At 42.7% G+C, this 21,622-nt stretch overlaps 2 protein-coding genes across 2 annotated transcripts in view; one reads left to right on the forward strand and one right to left on the reverse strand.

Moving 5' to 3' along the window:
* Positions 1-21,622, forward strand: part of LOC135164605 (uncharacterized) — a 237,114-nt gene that overhangs the window by 81,858 nt on the left and 133,634 nt on the right. The gene's annotated exons all lie outside the window — the stretch shown is intronic.
* LOC135164606 (uncharacterized) lies at positions 8,008-8,542 on the reverse strand. Its single transcript, XM_064125110.1, has 3 exons — positions 8,406-8,542; positions 8,204-8,341; positions 8,008-8,113 (listed from the first exon to the last, which is right to left on the reverse strand). The coding sequence occupies exons 1-3, from the start codon at positions 8,540-8,542 to the stop codon at positions 8,008-8,010; spliced, it is 381 nt and encodes a 126-aa protein (XP_063981180.1).

Raw genomic sequence — 21,622 nt, forward strand, 5'->3', positions numbered from 1 at the left:
ACTTTGGTCGATCCTCTTTGGCCGTATACTTGGCAAATGGAAAATTAATTATTAATGTTCATTGATTGCAATCGTTAGGAAATCGTTCGGGGATGTTAGGAATGTGACGTATTGGCATCCGCCAATGCGTCGTTTTTTTGAGAATTGATCCCCAGACATTGGTCAGCAGTCCCACGGTGTCTTGGAGACGCTGCGGTCAGCTGCCCCAGTGTTTGGAGGATCGGTTTACTCCCTGCAACGCCATTTGGACAAGGGACTGAACAATCCAACGGATGTTTAGACCATTGTCAGCACCCAAGTGACGTCACAGCAGGGATCGAATGAAGCAGTTTCAGGGCTTTTGGCACGTCCAGTATACTGTGTGACTGTATGAGTCTTGCGTCAATGATGACACAAGACAATATTGGTGCAAAAAGCCGTGGAACTGCTTAGATCAGCGATTTGGACTTGGAGCAGATTTAGAGACTCGCAGAGAGCACAGATCCCTTCCAGCAGCAGACCAGACAGGGTCTTCCACTGCTCGTAACCACGCTCCAAGTCCAACTCATAAACACCTAATAACGCGATACCGACCCACTCGCGCAAGGAGTGTATACCATTAAGAGCAAATATATATATATACGTTTAATACATTCCGCGAGTGAGATTATTTTGTGTTGTTCCCAATCCGTCACCAAGACACCCCTCCTAGAAGAGTGAATCCGAAGGGCTCACCGAGATCTAGCCGGACGGGGCACGACGGCCCAGCAGAAGGGGACAAGACACAGGAGTGTCCCATCACCATCAGTCCCAAGAGGGGATATATATATACACCAGCTACTAGCAACCGCTAGTAGCATCCAGAAATATATATATAACCCCTTAGTGAGTACACTGGGAAGAAATTGAGTATCAGTTTGGCTATCCAAAGCACCAAACGAGGGGATAGCCACACTCAAAACGTCACATTGGCGCCCAACTAGTTTTGGCACTCATCAGGAGATAGTGCAGAAGAATTATGTGACACTAGAAGTGGGAACACACTGAATTACGCGTACGGAGCGGACGGTCGACGAAGGAAAGAGATTAATAAATAAAAACACAGAACCCCAACCAACACCAGAGAAAATCGAACCGACAACGCAGACCGATAGCCGAGACGGGAAGTATAGCAGTGACAACGCTTGACACCAACATCAGGAACAACCCAACGCCAAGCCAGGAGCAGCAGGAGAAATTAGGGACAGGACAACTCGCCAACAGCGGTACCGGAGACAACTCAGCGCCAAACCTGAAAAACAAAATCATCATTAGCAGAGACAACAAACGAGATCCGGGACGACAGGATGAATATCGGACTACTGACAATCGTCATGGGACTCGCGTAAGTACTGAACAAGCTTAAAAATTCCTCCTATTCGCACACCGCGATCTTTGGCCAGTCGGACCCAACGACGCGACCGACGGAACCGAGACTCGCGACCATATTTAACACACACAGAATTAAATACAATAGACATGGACGGCGCGTCAAACGAAACCACCACGGGAGGACCGACGGAACCGGTCAACCGCGAGACGACAACAAGTAACCCGACGGCAATATCATGCGTAGGAGATACGACAACCACATTCACAACCTTACAGTCGAGAATAACAGCAAGTACGGTCGCACCAACATCAGTCGGTATTCCCCAACCTTTCGCGTTCAGTTCCCCAATACCAGGGAACCTTAGACCAGAAATGGGACAGATGGGTCCGCCCTACAGAAATAATCGATCGGATTTGGGATTAGGACCATTTAGCCCTATGCTAGGAATGAATTACGCGATGGGGAGACAGGAGTTGGGACAACAATTTCACAGGGGCAATGGAATCGGTAGATCGGAAAGGGTACCCGGAAGCCCTATGTCGGAATTGAGTGCGAGATTTGGAAGGGCCAATTTCGGTCTCGGAGGACCGAATACGGTCCCTCAAAATACGTTCGAAGACGGGAATGTAGGACAGGGAGCTTTCTCAGGTCACGCACCACAAGCTCACGGATTGGGCTTGGGATACAATCCATGGGCAGATCACGGCTACGGAGAAGATCAACGAGTGAGAAATGCAATAAGACCATTGCCGAAATATGAAGTAGGGGATGATGTAGAGAGATTCATCACCAGCCTGAATATGTCACGAAGACTTTTGAGGCCGGGAGATGAGCTAAATTTTCTGCACCAGTGCCTGCCAAAATTCGGTCCGAAAGCAAGATTGGCGGTAGAAAGCGCGCTAACAAGCATAAACTCGCTCGATGACCTTGTCACAAAGCTTCGCCTATCATTCGGAACTAGGGAAAACCTACGTCAAATTCTGGGAAAAATGTCGCGTCTGTATCAACAATACGGAGAATCGGTCACAGATTACGAAGCGCGATTCAGGGCTCTTCAATTAAAAGCACAAAGTCGACTTGACACGGATCCGACGGCAGATTACGGGATCACGATCCACGGCATTAAATTAAATATGAGGGAAGCCTTTCTCGCCGGACTCAGAAGAGACATCAAGAGTATGATGTTTCCCCTGACTCCAGCATCTTTTGACGATGCCGTCGGACTCGCGGTCACGATCGAGTCAAAAATAAAAGAAACCGAGGATTTTGAGCAGCTACGGAGGCTGCATGCAAAACCAAAACAGTCTCAAGGGCAAGGGAAGATTCGAAGGATCGACTCTATCGATGATGACGCGATTGAGGCTGATTTGAGAGCAATGAACATCAGGTTCACAAACTCCACAAAATCCGAAGGACAGAAACGCGCAGTCCGAAACGAAAAGAACAAACCCGAGTACAGAGGGGGGAAACAGTCAGACAAACGGGTGACGAAACCTAACACCAACGATAACGTTTGCTACAGATGTGCCAAACCGGGGCACTATGCACGAGATTGTAGAAACCCCGCTCACCTAATAAAAAAACAACAACGTCCAACGAATAAAATCGCGACTGAAGAAAAAAGAGAATACCCAAAGAATGACCAAGAGGCGGTCGCTAATACCAGCCAAAATTTAAACTAAAAACGAGTCCAGAAGAGCTGCGCGATCTAGGACTCGAAGACATGGGCGAGTCAAAAGCGCAGAAAAAAACAATATATAAAACGGCCCATGTAAATTTCCGCGTAATGGACATACCTCCCACCCAAGTACATCTAAAGGTAGACCGAATGAAGGGAAGGGAGGGGAAATTCTTTGTAGACACGGGAGCTGATGTCAATCTAGTACGATCAGACAAACTCAGTCCGGAATTAAGGATAAATCGTGAAGAAATAATAATTATTAAAGGGGTTACACCGGGGAAATCGAGAACGATAGGGTACGTAACTCTGAACGTAGAAGGAATCGAAGACAAATTCCATGTCGTCGATTCGAGTTTTCCCCTTTCAGAAGATGGAATGCTGGGCAGGCCATTTCTGAAAAGCAGGGCAGTCAAAATTGACTACGGGGAAGACACCCTTACAATAGGGAAGGGGATACACACGTTTTTAAATACGGAATCAATTTCCCATCCGCCTAGGACAATTAAATTAGTCTACGTCAGAGTAGGTAAATTCGACGCAGAAGTCGGTTACCTCCCGCGAAGGGACATCGAATCAGGGGTGTACTTCGGGGATGCGATAGTGAAACCTAGGGAAGGTGTAGCTTTTTCATACGCGTACAATACCCGGGAAACCGAAGAACGATTTAAAATTCCATTTGTCGACTTAGAAGAAATAGAGTCAATTGCAAAGGAAGCGGAAATTAAAGCATTCAGCGAATCAGAGAGTTCGGAAAACCGGTCGGAGAGAACCAACAAAATAATGGAAATGCTCCGGCTGGAAGGTCTGGATGAGGAAGAGCAGGAAGAGGCAGAAAATTTGATAAGATATAATCCTTGGGTATATAAACTTGATCACGAAAAACGAAAAAAAGCCAAAATACCGGGATATCAATTTAAACTAAAGGACGACGAACCCGTCGTAGTCCGACAGTTCCGCCTGCCCTTCCACATCAGAGACAAATCTAAAGAAGAAATAGATACCATACTGAAAGCCGGTATCATCGAACCCTCTGACTCACCGTATAACTCCCCAGCCTGGATGGTTGCGAAAAAACCAGGCCCCGACGGAGAGAAACGGTGGCGTATGGTAGTCGATTTTCGTCGACTAAACGAAAAAATGGTCGCGGACGCATACCCACTACCCAATATTACGGATATACTAGACCAATTAGGTGGGATGAGATACTTCTCAACATTCGATTTGGTATCCGGATTCCACCGAATCCCTCTAGCCCCGGAGAGTCACCCCAAAATAGCCTTCTCAACCACGGGAGGACACTATCATTATACCCGAATACCAATGGGCATTGCGAACGGTCCACCAACCTTCCAGAGGTCAATGGACGTAGTAATATCCGGACTACAGGGGGCAGGCTTATTTGTCTACATGGATGATATAGTCGTCTATGGAAAAACTTTAGAAGATCACAGAGAAAAATATAAATCGTTCGTGGACAGACTCCATGATGCACAAATGAGCCTGCAGCCCTCTAAATGTGAATTTTTAAGAGAAGAGGTAGCCTTTTTGGGGCATTGCGTCAGCCACGAGGGAATAAAACCTAACCCTAAAACAATAGAACCTATTTTAAAATATCGAAAACCTAAGGATAGGAAGGGAATTAGACAATGTATCGGATTGGCGGGGTACTATCGGAAATTCATGGAGAATTTTGCGACAAAAGCACGCCCCCTCACTGAACTCTTAAAAGAAGAGGTCCCCTTTGAATGGGGAGAAAAACAAGAAAATGCATTCACAGGAATAGCCCGAGAAATAACGTCATACCCCATACTACGACATCCATATCTTTCTCGACCGTTCGTCGTCACGACCGACGCATCAGATTATGCGGTCGGAGCAATCCTCAGCCAAGGCAAGATAGGCGAAGATCTGCCTATAAGCTATGCCTCGCGAGTGATGACAAAACCAGAAAAGAACTATACAACAACAAAAAAGGAACTCCTAGCGATAATATTCGCGATTAGGCAATTCCGACCATATTTATACGGAAGAAAATTCACCCTGATAACCGATCACCAACCACTCGTGTGGCTGAGGTCAACAAAAGACCCAGGGGCCCAATTACGTCGTTGGGCAAATGAATTAGAAGACTACGATTATGAAATCAAATATAAACAGGGAAAATTAAATCTAAACGCGGACGCGCTATCGCGAAACCCGATACCTGAGGAGACAGAAGAAGTCATTCAGGAGAAAACCGTCGCAGTCATAGCCGGAATGAACGCGCAAATTTGGGACGTAGAGGTCGGGGACGCAATATGGTACACTATCAGACCAAGTGGCCAAAGAATAGGGCCATGTGTGATCGAAGAAATATGGTCAGATAACAAAGTACTGGTCATGCGCGGCGATAGACCAGATATCGCTCGGGGGGAAAACATTGTTGCAGTGAATACCCCCCCGACAGATTGGAACACAAGCGAGACCGAGATTGAAGCGGTCTCAGCTTACGTCGACATAAAGGTCGGTGATATGGTATGGCACAAGAAATTCTCACCATATCACACGGTGGGACCACACGAAGTTATCGCACTCCTTTCGCCCGACGTAATTAAAGTCAGAAAAGGGAATGTGGATACACACGTGTCAAAATGCCGAGTCGTCTCAGTAAACGTAGAACCAAATAAGGGTCCTAGAACGACTTCACACGGAAGCCAAGACGCCGGTCAACCAATAGAAATCCAAGAAAACCGCCCGACAAAAAGGAAGCGAGGACGCCCACGAAAAATTCCTGTTAAATCTGGGATACGAAAACGGCCCTCGAAATTACCAGCAGTTAAAAGAAAAAGAGGACGACCGCGAAAAATCCCACTCGAAGAAATATCTACAGAAGAGGAAAATATTGCAAAACGCCCAAAAAGAAACACGTAACCTCCTCAGCCAAATGAAGAATCGGAAACAGAAAGAGAGAGCTCTAACCCCGGAAGCGAACCCGGAAGTATATTCGACCCCACACAAGAGCCAATACCAACGTCAGACGAAGATATGGGTCGACAAAACTATCAAGAAGATAACGCAACAGCTGACGAGGGAAACGAGACGACAGTCGCCAACCAAAACGAGATCGATGTGCGAGAGAAAGAGGGAGAAAACAGCAACAATAGTCAAGACAGAGAATCACTGGATGACACAAATTACGATGCATGGGAGCCGCCGACGGACGCTGATAACAGCGAGGGAGAAGACCCCCCTTTCGTCGACAATGAAGAGCCACCAGAGTATCAACTTTCTGAAGAAGAAGACAACGAGAATGTCCGACACTCTCGAATGCACGTAACGGAAGAAAAACAAAATTTCGCATTTTTTCTCCCAGCATCCGGAGAGCCGCATAACGCATGCCTTAGGGTATTAATCGAAAAAGAATGGATACAAGCGGAAGAACTGACGTCACAACGGTGTCAAACGGGAGAGGTAATTAAAATAAAGAAATCCGACAAATGGGGATTTGGCCTGGTCATTAAAGATGACTCAGAGGCAGAAGTCCTCGAGGATAACATTAAACGAGCCCTAGAAATATTTCTCGAGCTAATAACAGCCGAAAATATACAAATAATAAGAATGGCACACGACTATGATTGCCTATCGGGACGATCACGAAGAACAATCAGAACGACCCTGAAGGAAAAATTACGCGGAACCAACATACAAGTAATATTATGCGCAAGATTACTCGAAGTGCCGACTACGGAAGATCGCATTTCCATCGTTGAAGAAAAACATACATCAACGATAGGAGGACATAAAGGTATCACCAAAACCCTATACGGAGTGAAACTCCAATACTATTGGAAAAACATGCCAACGCAAGAAACTAACGAGAGAGAAGGCCCGCCACCCCATGATCATTACCGATACACCAATCGACGCGTTCGAGAAGGTGTCTATGGACATCTATGAGCCCTCCGGCAGGAACTACAGGGGATACGCATACCTATTGACAATGCAGGATTGTCTAACGCAATACGCCTTGGCCGTGCCATTGAGAACGGAACGAGCGGAAGACGTAGCACGGGCTCTCGCACGCAGATTAATTTGCACGTTCGGCGCGCCACAGGCACTCTTGTCGGACAGAGGCTCAAATTTTACAAGTCAGATCACCGCGGAATTTTGTAAATTATTTAGAATTCGCCACTGTCTGACTACCGCGTACCATCCCCAATCAAACGGATCCCTCGAACGCAGTCACCATGTCCTAACCGAATTTCTGAAAACCCAAATCGGAGATAGCGGAGACTGGGACAAATGGATAGATATGGCGATGTTTGCGTATAATACGAGCGTACACGAAAGCACGGGATTCACCCCTCACGAGCTAGATTTTGGAGTAAAACCACGCGTACCCTCAGCAAGGTCGATCGAGGGAATCGGAGGCAAAACCTATCGCGTATTATTCCAAGAATTAACCGAAGGACTAAAAAGAGTACGCGAACAAACCCGGATAAACCTCATAAAATCGAAACAAAGATCAAAAAAATATTATGACCGAAAAGTGAGGGAAATACTGCTTCAAGTAGGAGAATATGTTTGGGTCTTAACAGAGCCCAGAACGGGAAAAAGGGACGATGATTGGAAAGGACCATACCGTATTCTAGAAATTTTAGATCACAACAACGTGAATATCCAAATGGAAAGAAAATCAAAAATTGTACACCGCGACAAACTAAAGAAAGCGCGTCTCAGGGAAACCGAAAACCGCCCCGATAACCGAAATTAGAAAAAACGAAACGACGAAATATCACCCGTTTTTCGAAAAAAATAAAAAAAAAAAGATATAAAATAAAATACTAACTCACCATAATTGAAGAAGAGGCATCACCTAATTTGGCAGCAGTTGACTCCGGAAACCGAACTGGAGACGAGCTGGATGGGGAAAGAAAAAAACAACAATGAAATTTTCAGAAAAAAAAACATATATTAAAATATTTTTAGAAAAAAATTAAAGAAAAAAAAATATAAATCCTGGACGCAGTAAAACCGGGTACGATGGCCGCATCAGGAGAACCGGGAGGATTCCCTCAGCCTTAGACACCGCGAAGACGATCCTAGAAAAAAAAAAACAAAGTATAAAAAGATTGGCAAAAACGAGGATCATGATCAGGAGAGACAAATAGAAAAAGAAAATAAACACATACAAAAGCATCCCCACGAACATACTCAAAGAAGGCAAACCAGTCGTACACATCGACAATCTCCTCCCCGAGAGTAGGATCCCCGGACAAATATCGTAGATATTCCAGAGGATCATCCCCGTATTGATACATACGGGGAGCCTAAGAAAAAAAAATATACCACAAATTTAGCATCAGCCAAAAAAAAAAAAGGAGGATAACTCACCACCGGGCAGGGACCCTCAATAAAGAGACGGGTGAGACAAAAATCACCCGACAACCATAGGCGCAGATTATCCTGTCGCCGAACCTCACGAGTAATCCCCATCCTGAAGATACTCTCCACGCGATCCCAACAAGCATCGTAGAGGAGATTAAACAAGAGACATGGAGCAGAATGGGAGAACAGAGGGACGCGATAATAACCCTCCACCGTCAGGGTAAGCCAGAGTTCAGTAACCTCTTGAACGGTTTCCCAGGGAAAGGACTCCTGAACAACAAAGGGGAATATATATTAAACAAAAAAAAGAGAGAGAGAAAAAAAAAACTTACCAAAGATACCGGGAGAACTACGTCAAAATCCCCAACCTCAAAACCCGGAACCCAGAAAGGATGACTCGTCATCTCACTAGAATGCCGCTGGCTATTGAGAAGATCGATCAACCCCAACCCAAAATATTGGCCAGACCGGATGGCGGGAAGAGTAAGAGCTATACGGTATTCAAAAATTTCCCGTGGAACCCAAGAGGGAAGAGGCTCTAACAACAACTCGGGGAAATCATAAAACCGCGAACCACCACGAATCAGGGACCCAACGAAGGGAACTGTCTCTATGAGCTCCTCCAACACCCGCACAATCGGATCGCCAGCGGATAACACCATTATATAACAATAAAACAAACCACAAACGAACGACGTGACAGACGGACAACGACTGAATGACCTGATCACAGCTCCATTAGTTGTAAAATGCTATATAAATATGTTACCAGGAAATTGAATAGAGGATCCCGCATGATCTCTACCTCTGTCAGGAATACATTTTAATGTTTTCACATTTCGCCCGAAAAATATTCTTATTTCTGACTGATGAACTGTAGAGTACAATCAGCCAGGAATAAGAAGGGGAGTGAAGGACGTAACGTAAACAACAAAATAGCCGTGTATACTTGGATGTTTCAGGCTCGCAGGGAGCCCGGAAACTCCAGGCGTGGAAATCACACGATTAGAGGGAGGAAACGGAATCCTAACAACCAAATATGCGAATCTGCGAATCTATCACACGGTGTGGAATATGATTACACATATCGACGTAACAAAATTCCTAGAGAAAAAACAAATCCTCACACGACACTGGTTGGGAATGAAAGGGATCTGTACCCAACTACGAGGCAATTGTAATTTTGAAGACCAATTAGACCAGGTAATTAATCGGCTCGATATATTAGACGGTACTCATCGACACATGAGAGAATTGTTAGCAGAAACACCGGAGAGATCGAAACGAGCGGTCCTCGGATTTGTCGGAAAAATAAGCAAGATTCTTTTCGGGACAATGGACGAAGATGACGCCAGGATGACTACAGGAGATGAAGCCAAGACCTTAGCGATCTGCTTCGTTTTTGCTGTGCGATGGTGAGGAATGAAGTCAAAGCCGGATATTTTGGTTTTGAATAGTGCCTTGCGTGTGGTTTGATCTTGAGTATCCTGTAACCACACCACTGCGGCAGATTCTGCATACAGGTGAAACTGTTGTCCGTAAAGGAGTGGCCTGAATTTGTTCAAGGCGTAGACTACTGCCAGGCACTCTCTTTCATCTTTGGTGTATCTTGTTTCCGTGTCGTTTAGTTGTCTGGAAACATAGGCAATCGGACCTTCAATTCCTTCGTCATCCACCTGTGTTAGGATTGCTCCTATGCCTCCACTAGTAGCATTAATTATGACGAGGAACGGACGACTATTGTCCGGGTGTCTGAGGAAAGGTGCTTGTGAGAGGAACCACTGCAGTTCTTCAAAGGCGAGTTGTTCCTTTTTGCCCCATTTCCATTCTGTCTTTTGTTTTACTAAGTTGAATAGAGGCTTTGCTTTCGGCGCATACCATTCTTTGAATTGATGGAAGTAATTACACATGCCCAAGAAGCTTCGCAGATCCTGTTTCGATTTTGGCGGAGTAATGTGAGTAATGGATCGAACTTTGGCAGGGTCTGGTCTCATTCCGTCCTTGTCGATGACATAGCCTAGGAAGACAACCTCGTCTCTCAACAGATGGCATTTTTCTACTTGCAGAGTGGCTCCATACTCCGACACTCGTTGGAACACTTTACTCAGCAATTCAAGATGTGTTTCAAGGTCCGAAGTATGTAGTATGATGTCATCCAGATAGACTTGGACCCCATTTCCTATTAAGTCCCCTAGCATCTCGTTCATGCAACGTTGGAATATAGGACCAGCATTCTTTAACCCGAATGGCATGTGAGTGTACTCGTAGTGACCATCGTGAGTTGAAAATGCAGTCTTTTCTTGATCCTTTAGCAGCATCGGTATTTGATGAAATCCGCTGGCGAGGTCCAAGGTCGAGAACAAACAAGAACCTCCGAATCTGGACATTATTGAACGAATGTGGGGCAAAGGGAATTTATCAGCTATTGTTTTCTTGTTCAGGCGACGGTAATCCACGACCATCCTCCATTGCTTGTTTCCTCTCGCATCGGGTTTCTTTGGAACCATCCATAATGGAGAATTGTAGGGTGAGACGGATGGTTTGATTTTGCCCGTGTCCAGGAGCTTATTTACTTGCTTTGTGACCTCTTCTTGTAGGTTCCCTGGGAATCGGTACTGTTTGACATGCACTGGTCGTTCATCGGCTGTTCGGATGAGACAGGTCATGCCCTTCATTTCGCCGCCTTGACTCACCAGGCAATGAAAATGCTTGGGGAAATTCGCAAACGAGATCCTCTATTACTGATTTCCTATCATCCATGGTCACTGCTTCAGTGAAGATCTGAATAATTTTTCCTACTCTGGTGCTGGCTGAATATTGGGCGACGTTTAGAGGAATTTCGAAGTCGGGTTCACCAAAAATGGACTCAGGGAACCCCAGATCTGAATTGTCAAGCTCGAAAGCAGTCATCATTACTGCCAGTGGTTCTACGGCCTTGGGTGACAACGTAATGTCCATGCTGACGTCATTTTCATTAGCTATTGTTACCCAGAAAACACCCTGCGGGTCTACCTCTACTTCAGACGGTAGGATGATCAATCGTGGCTCGACTGTCGTTTTGGGAAAGTAGCCCTTACAGTCGGTACAATTTTTGGCGAGCACGGGAATCTTCATTTCGCACCGAGGAGGGATACATATTGGACCTTCAGGTCTCAGATCTTGATAGAATATTATTGGGTTGGTGAGAGAGTTCTTAAGGAGTAGGGAGTTCAATAGGAATGAGATTTCTGCCTGTTGGTTGCGCAAGAATTGATTACCCACGATTCCTGTATATTCGGTTTCGCGTAATGACTCAACAATGTTGAATTCTGCTGACGCTCCTTGAATCTCGAGTGTAATGACACCTAGGATGGGTTGCACCCCCCCTCCGACTCCAAAAGTATATCTCGGTGGACAGTTTCTAATAATTGTATTTTGGTCAAGACCGTTCTTCGATATTAAATTTAAGCATGCCCCAGTGTCTAGTAGGAATACCTGTTGACCTTTTTTTAATTTTGGAGATTTAATCGCTATTCTGGGGCTTTTACCAATTGCGCAAATTGGAAACTCATTTAATGCAGGAGGTTCGCAAAATTCAAGGTGGAATAATTTTTCTTTCAATAGCAACGATGATGTGTAATACGAAATTGTTGCAGACTGCTGAGTCAGAAATTTTAAACCAAGAATGCCGTTATAACCACCCGGAGGCTTCGGAGTGACGTAAAATTTAAACTTTATATCCCGGATTGTCAGCTCTATACATCCGTATGTAGAGAGAATCTTATCGCCAATTCCCACTATGTGGATTTTATCGGTCTGGTCAACCCTCGTGTCGGGGTCTAATTGTGCTATCCAAATTAAATTTACCTCCCCCCCGGTATCAACCAAAACTTGGGTTTGTCGTGACTTAAAGGCTGGGTGTTTAATCGTTATCACCGGACATGCCTTTGAGGGAGGTTCTCCCCGTTCGGCCATTTCGCTTATTTTGCTATTGAGGAACTTCGTTTCGACATCTAACTCTGTTGGAGCTCGCAAACTCGAGTTCCCGACGATTCTCTTTTGCTCGCCCCCGACGGTTGAGAGCGAGCACCTTCCCAGTTTAAAGGCTCGGATCGAGTGTCGCGGGAAGAGGATCTATCTAGCGGTCTTCTTTCTTGTAGGCGTACTCTGGGACGACCACGTTCTCGCGAGTTCTCACGCTGAATGATGTCTCCGTTGGATTGACGGTGTGAATCTTCTACCTGCGATTGCCTTCTCCCATTCCCATACCTACAGTGTTCGCAGTTGCAATTGTGCTCTGACTTTTCACCAGATTTTCCAGCGAGCACCCTTTTTACTGCGGCCAGGATTGGAAATGCGAGATCCTTTTCAAACCCCGAAAATTCACAATCGTCCTGTACAGGTCTGTCAAGTTGGTAGTCCCTGCGTCTTGACTGTGACCAGTCTCGATCGCGTCGTCTGTCGTAATTGTCGCGACTCCTGTCTCGTCGATAGCTACCATTCTCATACCGTGAACGACTTCTATCAAAAACATCATTACGTCTATTTCCGGTACGATCCCCACTTCGGTCTTGTCTATACTCATCCCTATCTCTATAATCTGATCGATTATTTTCTAGCCTTATACCATGTATACCCGATACCAAACGATCGTCTTCCACTAAAGGCTTGATAGCATCGAACGCTTCTCTTAATGTCCTACAATTTTTTGATCTTATTTCGGCACGATAATCTGGAGGAATTTCACGTTCAAATTTTCGCAACGCGAGATGCTCAATCACCTTAACTAGCGTCTCGTGTTCATCAGGAAAAGAATCTTTCAGTGAAGCTCTGGCATTTTTCAAAACACGCTGCAACCGCAAGTTAAAATCATCAGCTTCCTCATTTCGCCTCAGCCTCATATTGGAGATTTCGTTTTCGTAATAGGCTTGACTGAAACGTTTTCTATATTTATTCCCTAAAATTTTCAGAATATCTGACGCCGACTCGATCCTTACACCGCTTAAATGGTCACGCGCTGGATACTTGATTTTTCCAATGATGGCATAAATGAGGTCTGGATTTCTATCATCCACTCGCTTTTGGCACATTTTAATCGCCGTTTCTAAGTCTGTGAAATCCGTCTCGGACCCATCTCTGCCATCGAACTTCGGAATATTATTGAACAGATCCCTGATTCGAAAATATTCAACGAATTCCGGACCGATTGTCATATTCTGAGTGTTATCTACATCTACAGTATTGTTCGCCATTTTGAGGATATAATCAATGTATCGCTATTTTGTTTCAGATGAAAAACAAATATTTTGTCCAATCTGACTTTAAGCCTCAATTCTTTCTAATTGACAGGTTAAGGATCCCACTTCTGACACCAATTTTACTGTTGGATATGGAAAATTGAAATGGTATTTTGTATTTAAATATCAGCTTCAATTTTCAGAGCCGCGCAATAAAATAATTATTTTTGTTTAGCGTGAATCCTTACCTTTAAAGTGCTGGGCACATCTGTTTCATAGAAGGGATTGAGGATCAATACTTAAATAAACTCTCACGGAACTGTATGATATTGAATGTATTTTAGACCATATAATCATAAGTATAACAATAATGATTATTTATGTGACTAAACAGTAATACATCAAGTTGAATTTGATCCTTCTACAAGATATTCGCGAAATATGAGTGCGAGAATAATGAATTATCCCAAATATTACCACAATAGCCTGATTAGGGTTACTCACTCTTTCAGCTGCTGACACACTCCAATCAGAACACTAGTTTTAGATTTATATAACTGTTCTTTTAATTTTCTTTCTTGCACTATTTTGTATTTGTTTGTTTTAATATGAGTCCTCTCTCTCGATCTTGCACTGCAGCCGTAACGCGTAATTTTGCAACCCGTCCAACGGTACCGCACAAGATCATTCGGTTCAAAAACTAACCGCGGGAATAATCAATACGAAGATGTGCGTACTTGTGATTATCTTTCCCGATACTTGAAACAAAAGATAAACGCCGGGCAGAATTATGGACTGATTCCGGAATCAGGTATCTCAAGTTTCAAGGAGTTCGCCCCTTGGTGTGATCGTTCGCGATGCTAGGACAAGACTGATTTTTAATTTTGACAAGGGTCGGAAATGCGTTTGCGGTCAATGCCCGTGTGCGGATGGTTCGATGTTGGCGTCGCACTATTTGGGCTTTGATCATCGCATTCTGTGGATGAGGCCAATGTCCGAAGTTGGGAAATCGAAGCATTTTGCTTGCTCGACTTCGCCAGACATTGTTTAAATATTTAATTTTTAAGAAATAAAATATTATCAAACATAACATGTGTATGGTTTTTTCAATATGAGGGCATTCTGTAAGCCCCTCCCGCGAATTTATCCAAATAATTGAAACAATTATGGAATAATTCGCCAAATAATTGGTACAAATATCCGAGATTTTCGTGGGGTATTGTACGTCGAAGATCATCGCGAGCCATGAGATACATTTCCTCGAAATTTACGCGTATGCGATGATGAAGATCCTCCGTGGCAGGCATTCTATTATATTCCATATAATTCATAGCAATGCCTCTAATTGATTGTACAAGCGATTCCTTATATTCCTTGAGAGGCAATGTCTCTAAGAAATCCAGCCACTGAGAAATCCATGCAGCCTTGTTTTTCAATGTAATGATGCTCTGCCCCATCATCATTATGGGAGGTTGATTTGCATCATCATTGCGAACAAAGGTCACGCAGGGATTTTCAAAACTGCCGTGGAATTTCACGTTTATGGCCCCAAATTCATTTGCAGGTACATTGTGGTTGATCTTTGGGTGAAACTTCTCAGGGTCAAAGTAATCGGTTACAGCATCCAAATCGTTGAAAAAAAGGGTCCATTCTTCTCGTGTCATTGACAATATGGCGCGTTTCGGGCGTACGCCCATAAATTGCACAACCGGGACGAATTGACCGAAACACGTAACTTTTAAGCCGACACGAATTTGTTTTGTCTCTGATCTATTCACAGATATAACTTGAGACAATAGCACATGCTGTTCAGCATCACTGAATCCCTTTTGTTGGGTACTTTCCATGTTGAAAAAATGAATGGATGAAATCAGGATGACTGAATCAAATCCACCGCGAGCACCCGCGTTTTATAGCGCTACGTATGAGAGTGGAGGGGACAGAATTCCCCACTATACGCATGACAGACCTATAACCGTCACACATTATCCCCCACCGCAGGGAGTTCTGCGGCGGCGGCGTCACACATGCGCCCCACTTTCGCGGTTTTTGTATGTTGCGCGGTACCCCCACTCTTACCATGGAACCTTCCTATACCGATTTTTTTTGTTAAATCGAGTGACGCGTTTGTTGTCATTCGTTAAAAGGCATTGCAATAGTAAAAATGTGTAAAAACTTTGAAACTTACGCTTTAGAGTCCCTTAAAAAATATCTCGCGGATCGCAAATGGTATGAGGGACGACAAAAGCCTCAATTTCGCCAGAAAAGGGTACGCGTATGTATTGATAAATATACTGATGATGATTACCTAGACAGTGAAGATAGTGATGACATGTGCATTCCAACAAAAGCGTGGAAAATCGCGATAGGGTCAGGATTGGAATGCGAAGTGGAAGATTTCCTTGTTGATCCTTCTTGCGTATGTAAATATAAATTCCTTGGTGAGACATGGAATAAAATCCATATCAGATATCGCAGGGATAAATTACACTCTCAAGATGAGAGCATAGACATGTGTACGACATTTAAAGTATGTTACAATGAAGAACCTGCAGAATCTAATAGAAAAATCGAATCAAATTTTCAAATGAGATATAATCCTCCATCACTGAGAAGCATTGCAATCGCGAATTTATTAAATGAAAGGAAATGTGCGAAAAATGCAAAAACTTTGGCTGTGGTTACTAAAGCAATTGTGCATAATAGTGATGTTTTATTATATAAAATGTCGAAGTCAAATGGTTTTTTCGACTGCATAGAACACACAAGATTATGCAAAGCAAGAGTGGGGGAAAAACTCTATTGGTACCACTTTTTTAGGGTGTGTGAGGAAGAATATTATCTCCCTGCGGGGGAGGAGACATTGGTCTACAAGAAAGGAAATGGTCCAATCATTGACCTTTCCTTTCAATAGCCAACAAATGCAAAACAAGTGGGGGGCGAAAAAAGGAAAACTCGAGCATCCTTCCTCATCAGCTATTCAAAGCACCTCCCACCAAGGCCAAATTTTCAAAAAGTGTGGAAAACTTAGCCCCTCCTCTAAACTAGGGATGCATCAAGGACCCCAGTGAGATCATTGTACTGCATTTGCGTTTTTTACGTCAAAATGACATCAAGTCAAGTGAACTCATCTCCAAAATCCAGTTATCAATCAGGTTATCAGCCTGGAACTTTTAAACCTAAAAAATCTAAATATTGTGGAATCAACGCGAATAAAAATGGAATTAAGATAATAAGTGATAGTGTAGTGAAGTATAACAGTGATGAGAAAAAATCAATTGAAAAAATAGTGAAAAAAGTGAAACTCCAACGACATGAGATTTCCAAGACAGGTCCTGTCATAAATATTGACTTTGACCTTCAAACGGTTGAAAAGAAGAAGAAAAACTCAACCAAACGATTGAGTCATAAATCACCTGGCAGCACTCAAAGGGCCTCTAAAATCCTGAAAGTCAATAATAAAAAAAAAAGTGAAATCGTGCAAGTGAGCACAGAAGAAAAAAAGTTGTGGATTAATATGCTAGAAAAAGATCTTGATGTGTTCAATCAAGTGAACTACATTGATAAGAAAAAGGATCTGAAAAAAATACAGACTCGCGAAAAACGTTTAAAACTCGCGGAAAAAAAGAAGGCCGACTTTATCGCTCGCGAAAAACGTCGCGAACTAGCTAAGGAAAAACAAAGACAATTTAGAGCTCGCGAATCAGAAAAAAATCGATCCAAGGACAGCACATCGAAGGATATCATCCCTGAGACCATGATGGAATTGGATTTATCGATCGAGATCATTCCCAGCACTCCATCAGTTATCAATTTAATCCTGGAACGCGAGGGTGAAGATGCTCAGCATGGATCATTGAATTTCGCGGCCTCAACCCCTACAAGTAAATAAATAGATTGATTTCAGCTAATCTTGTATTGTTTTTTGTTTTAGAACCGCGAAAAACTATCGAGGAAATCGAGGCCGTTCTAGTCGCGTTGGGAGCGAATCTAGAACAAAGGAATCGCGAGGATGATTACGAAGTGCGATGCACTCCAACGCAGCGTCAAAAAGAGCTTGATCAAATTGCGATGCAATTGGATCAAAGCGGGGATGATGATGATGAAGGATTGGCCTTCCAGAGTCTTGATTTCACCCCGTTATCACCCAGTAATCGTTCGGGTTAAAAATTCATTAAGCATTTTTGTATTTTTTTTTCTTTGGAAAGTTTCAATAAATGTCATAAATTTTATTGCAATAACGGTGAGTCTTGACTTTTTTTATTGCTAGGCAAGACCCAATATTCCCTCTCCTGTCCCCAGCCCTTTTTTTCTCGTAGAAGCTAGAGGAAATTTCTCTCGCTTCTTCTTCTTCGTCGATCCCCTGAATCCTTTCGTTTATTGTCTCTTTTCTTCTAGTTGTTTAGAAGGTTTAGAGAACAATTTTGACTTTTTCCTCGTCTTTCCCACATTTATCCTTTGTTATCTACCTCTAATTTACGGTTTAGAGGGTTGAGGGCGAATAGTGGGACGAAAGTTATATAAACCGTGAGGTCCTACTATTCGTCCTCTTTCACCATCACCATCCTCGACGACTAGTGTCCAGTTTCCGTGTTTTTTTTGTTTATTCAAAAATTTGTTTTAAAATGGTTGTTGTAACCTGTGCAGGAGCGTGCCAGGAGCACTTTGGTTTGGCGGTAAGTTTTTACCTATTTTTTTTTGCATGTGCTTCGCGGTTTTTCAATTTTCTGTGTTTTCGCGGCCGCGGTTTGATTTTGGGGTTTTGCTATTTCACGTCCACGTGTCCTTGATGTTTTTATATCGCGTATTTTTATATTGTTTAAATGTCGACCCGTCGTGGGTATACGTTTCGCGTTTTAAAATTTCAAATTCGCGTATTTTTTCATTTCAATTTTTGTTGTTCTAATTTTGGATTTTCGTTTGTTTTAGTTTTTTGATTTTTTTTTCGTTTTCGTGTTTTTGTATTAGTTATTTGATTTTCGTTTTTTCGTTTGTTTTAGTTTTTAAATTCATTTTGTTCGTTTTAGTTTTTTAATTTTTGAATTCATTGTGTTGTTTTTGATTTTAATTCATTGTTTTTTGTATTTCAGATGCAGGCCACCAGGAGGAAGCGGGCCTACCTGCGGGAGGCCAACGAGTGGCTGCGGTGGGATGATGCGGAGGGTGAAATCCTGGAGGGCGAGAACATTTTCGCCATCCAGGATCTCCATGACAGGGCCGCCAAATGGTTGGCGGATTCCGAGGACGAGGCCTACCTAGTAAGTTGTCTCTATCTCTCTCTTTCTCTCTCTCCCTCTCTCTGTAAACCCTTTATCCCCTCTAATCCCTTCCTGTCATCCCCATCTGGCTATTCCTCTCCTAAAAATACCCCCTTCCTTCCTCATTTTCCGATAAATATTTTTTCCTATTCATATTAATGTGTTTTTTCTGTTTCAGCGTGGAGCTCGCTGGGAGGGAGGTGTCGGACCGGACACCCCAACAGCCCACTGGATCCGCGCTCTGAGGCGCGAGGCGCGGGAGCTGGAGGCTGAGGGTGAGCAGGTGCTCACCCTGTACGACATAGAGGATGCGTGGGCGCTAAAGATCCTCTTCGGGGAGGAGTCCACCCAACCCGACCTGACAGAGGAGGACTGGTTCCTGGAGCAGTGGGCCTGAGATCCCTGTCCCCCCTCCCCTTCTCCAATTAATTTTGTATTCTTAATTTTAAGTTTTTTATAATAAAATTTTTTTTAATATAAATATTTTCATTTTTCTTTTATTTATTTATGTGCCTTTAATTTATTTACTTTCATTTTAAGATATAAGATAGAGATCAAATGAAAAAAAATCTGTTCTTTAGCTTTAAGTTTTGTGTTAATAAAAATTTTGTTTTCATAAATATTTTCTTTTGTATATTTTTGCTCATTTCCTTTCCTTAAAATTATAGAATAAGAATCGAAAAAAGCTGTATTTTAGTTTTAAGTTTCATTTAAATAAAAATTTTTTCTTAATAAATGTTTTTGTCCTTTTTTTTCACATAATTCCTCCCCTTAGTTGTAAGTCTAAAATAAGAATAAAAGAAATATATTTTTAGTTTTAAGTTTAAATTAAAAAAAAATATTTTAGATTTAAGATTATTATTTCAAACAATGTAGTTTAATTTCAAGTTTTTAATAGAAAGTTTTTAAAATGAATATTTGTGTACCTTTTTTTTTAAACATTTACTTCTTTTTAATTTTAAATTATTATTAAATAGGAATTGGGTGAGAAAAATTTAAAGGGAATCTTTTTTTCTAATTTTTATTCATTTATTTATTTTTCATTCTATAACATACATTTTTCTTACAGATAATTTTCATTTTCGCGGGCCGCGGGTTTTTGAAACTTCGTATTTCAATTCGAAATACGAACGGCTAAAAACCCGCCAGTCAAAGCTGACGGTGGCGCCCCCTTAGAATCGGTAACCCCTCCCAGAAACGTAGATTCCCAGAATTCCACAGTGTCGGTAAAAACGTAGGGCCGCCTCGTGACACCAGGAGGCTCTGCGCAAATGTAAACACTGTAGGGCCCATTTTTAAAATAATGAATATCTAGTGAACAAATAAACTTAAAAATATGTAATTTGGATATTAATTATCAACAAACGATTCCCTATCCCTTAATAATAACTATTCGAGTCTACAAATAAATATTAAGCGAGTGGAGGAATAGCCCCTACTCATTAAGTTGTTTAATTAATTATTAAATAATGCAGGCCTACAAACGTTTTTCGTGCATAACAATATTATACAAAACTACAACAATCAATCTAAATGCATAAAATACTTAATTTTTAAAAAACAGTGCGCCAACTAGCAGCGGTTCAATCGCGGTTTTTTGAAACCATAGGGCAGAGTCGCAAAACCATCAAGCCGCCGTTTTGGGCCTGTCGCACGTACGATCTTACTCTCAGGTTTCGTGATGACGTCATGATACACTGTCCGCCGAATACCATGATAGTCGATCTGGTAGGGATCTGCTTTATCGACAACGAGCGCGCGAATCGAGTCGTAATGAATTTGTTTACGCGATTCATATTTCAGTCTAACCCCTTTTATTTTACTAACTTCCGCGATACTGCGGGTCCGGTTTTTTTACGCGATAAGTGTGAAATTTAGGACCCCCAGAGACAAAAGAAGTAATGAAACTTCCTTGTCCGTGACCCTCTACCTCGTCGGTCAAATCCCCTAGAAAATTCCCTAGCGGTAATTCATTTGAACCATCGCTAACTTAAATGACCGAATCTGTATCATAATATAAAACACGTTCTTGTTGTTTTTCTAGATAAGAATATAACTTTAGACGAGCGTGAGCGGTTGTATAAGCCGCAATAACGACATTAGCCTTAGTGGACATTTCCGCGGCTTCGTTTAAATGTTTCCAGGACATGAAGAGAGTGTCGCTATCGACAGGAACAAGTCCTGTTACTTCAATTTCAGGATTAAACATTATATTTGCAAATTCCTCATGTGTTCGACTAATAGCTTTTTTTGTCAAGTTCTCCCTCTCCCCAAATTTACCCCATAGACAGTTTAAACAAAGTTTTCCTACTGCTCTTAATCTGGCATTCTTTTGAATTTTATCTTTGTCAAGTTTTATACCTTCTCGCGCCTCATATTCAGCAATATATCTATTCTTTGATTCATCATCTACCCACTCAGCAGGCCAATCCGAAGCCTCTTGTTTTATTTTCAAAAAAGTGTTAATGTATTCGGCAAATAATCCGCCTGTTCGCATCACAGGGTTATAACGCGTAGTTCTCTTATACTCCCAAAGCTCACTGATTTCTAATATTTTATACCCCATTTCTACGGCTTTACGAAGTTCTGGAGCGACCCAAGTTCCCAAAAATTCGCGATCAGCGGGATCATCATGAGGGCAATTGTCTTGTACAAGATCATCGCAGCATGATCGACAGAGAGGGAACAGTAACTTTCCATGAGCTTTTACTGGTAAAACAGGGTGAAATAATTGACGAGGGGGTAAAAC

Source organism: Diachasmimorpha longicaudata, chromosome 7 (assembly GCF_034640455.1).
Source record: "Diachasmimorpha longicaudata isolate KC_UGA_2023 chromosome 7, iyDiaLong2, whole genome shotgun sequence".
NCBI classification, from domain to species: domain Eukaryota; kingdom Metazoa; phylum Arthropoda; class Insecta; order Hymenoptera; family Braconidae; genus Diachasmimorpha; species Diachasmimorpha longicaudata.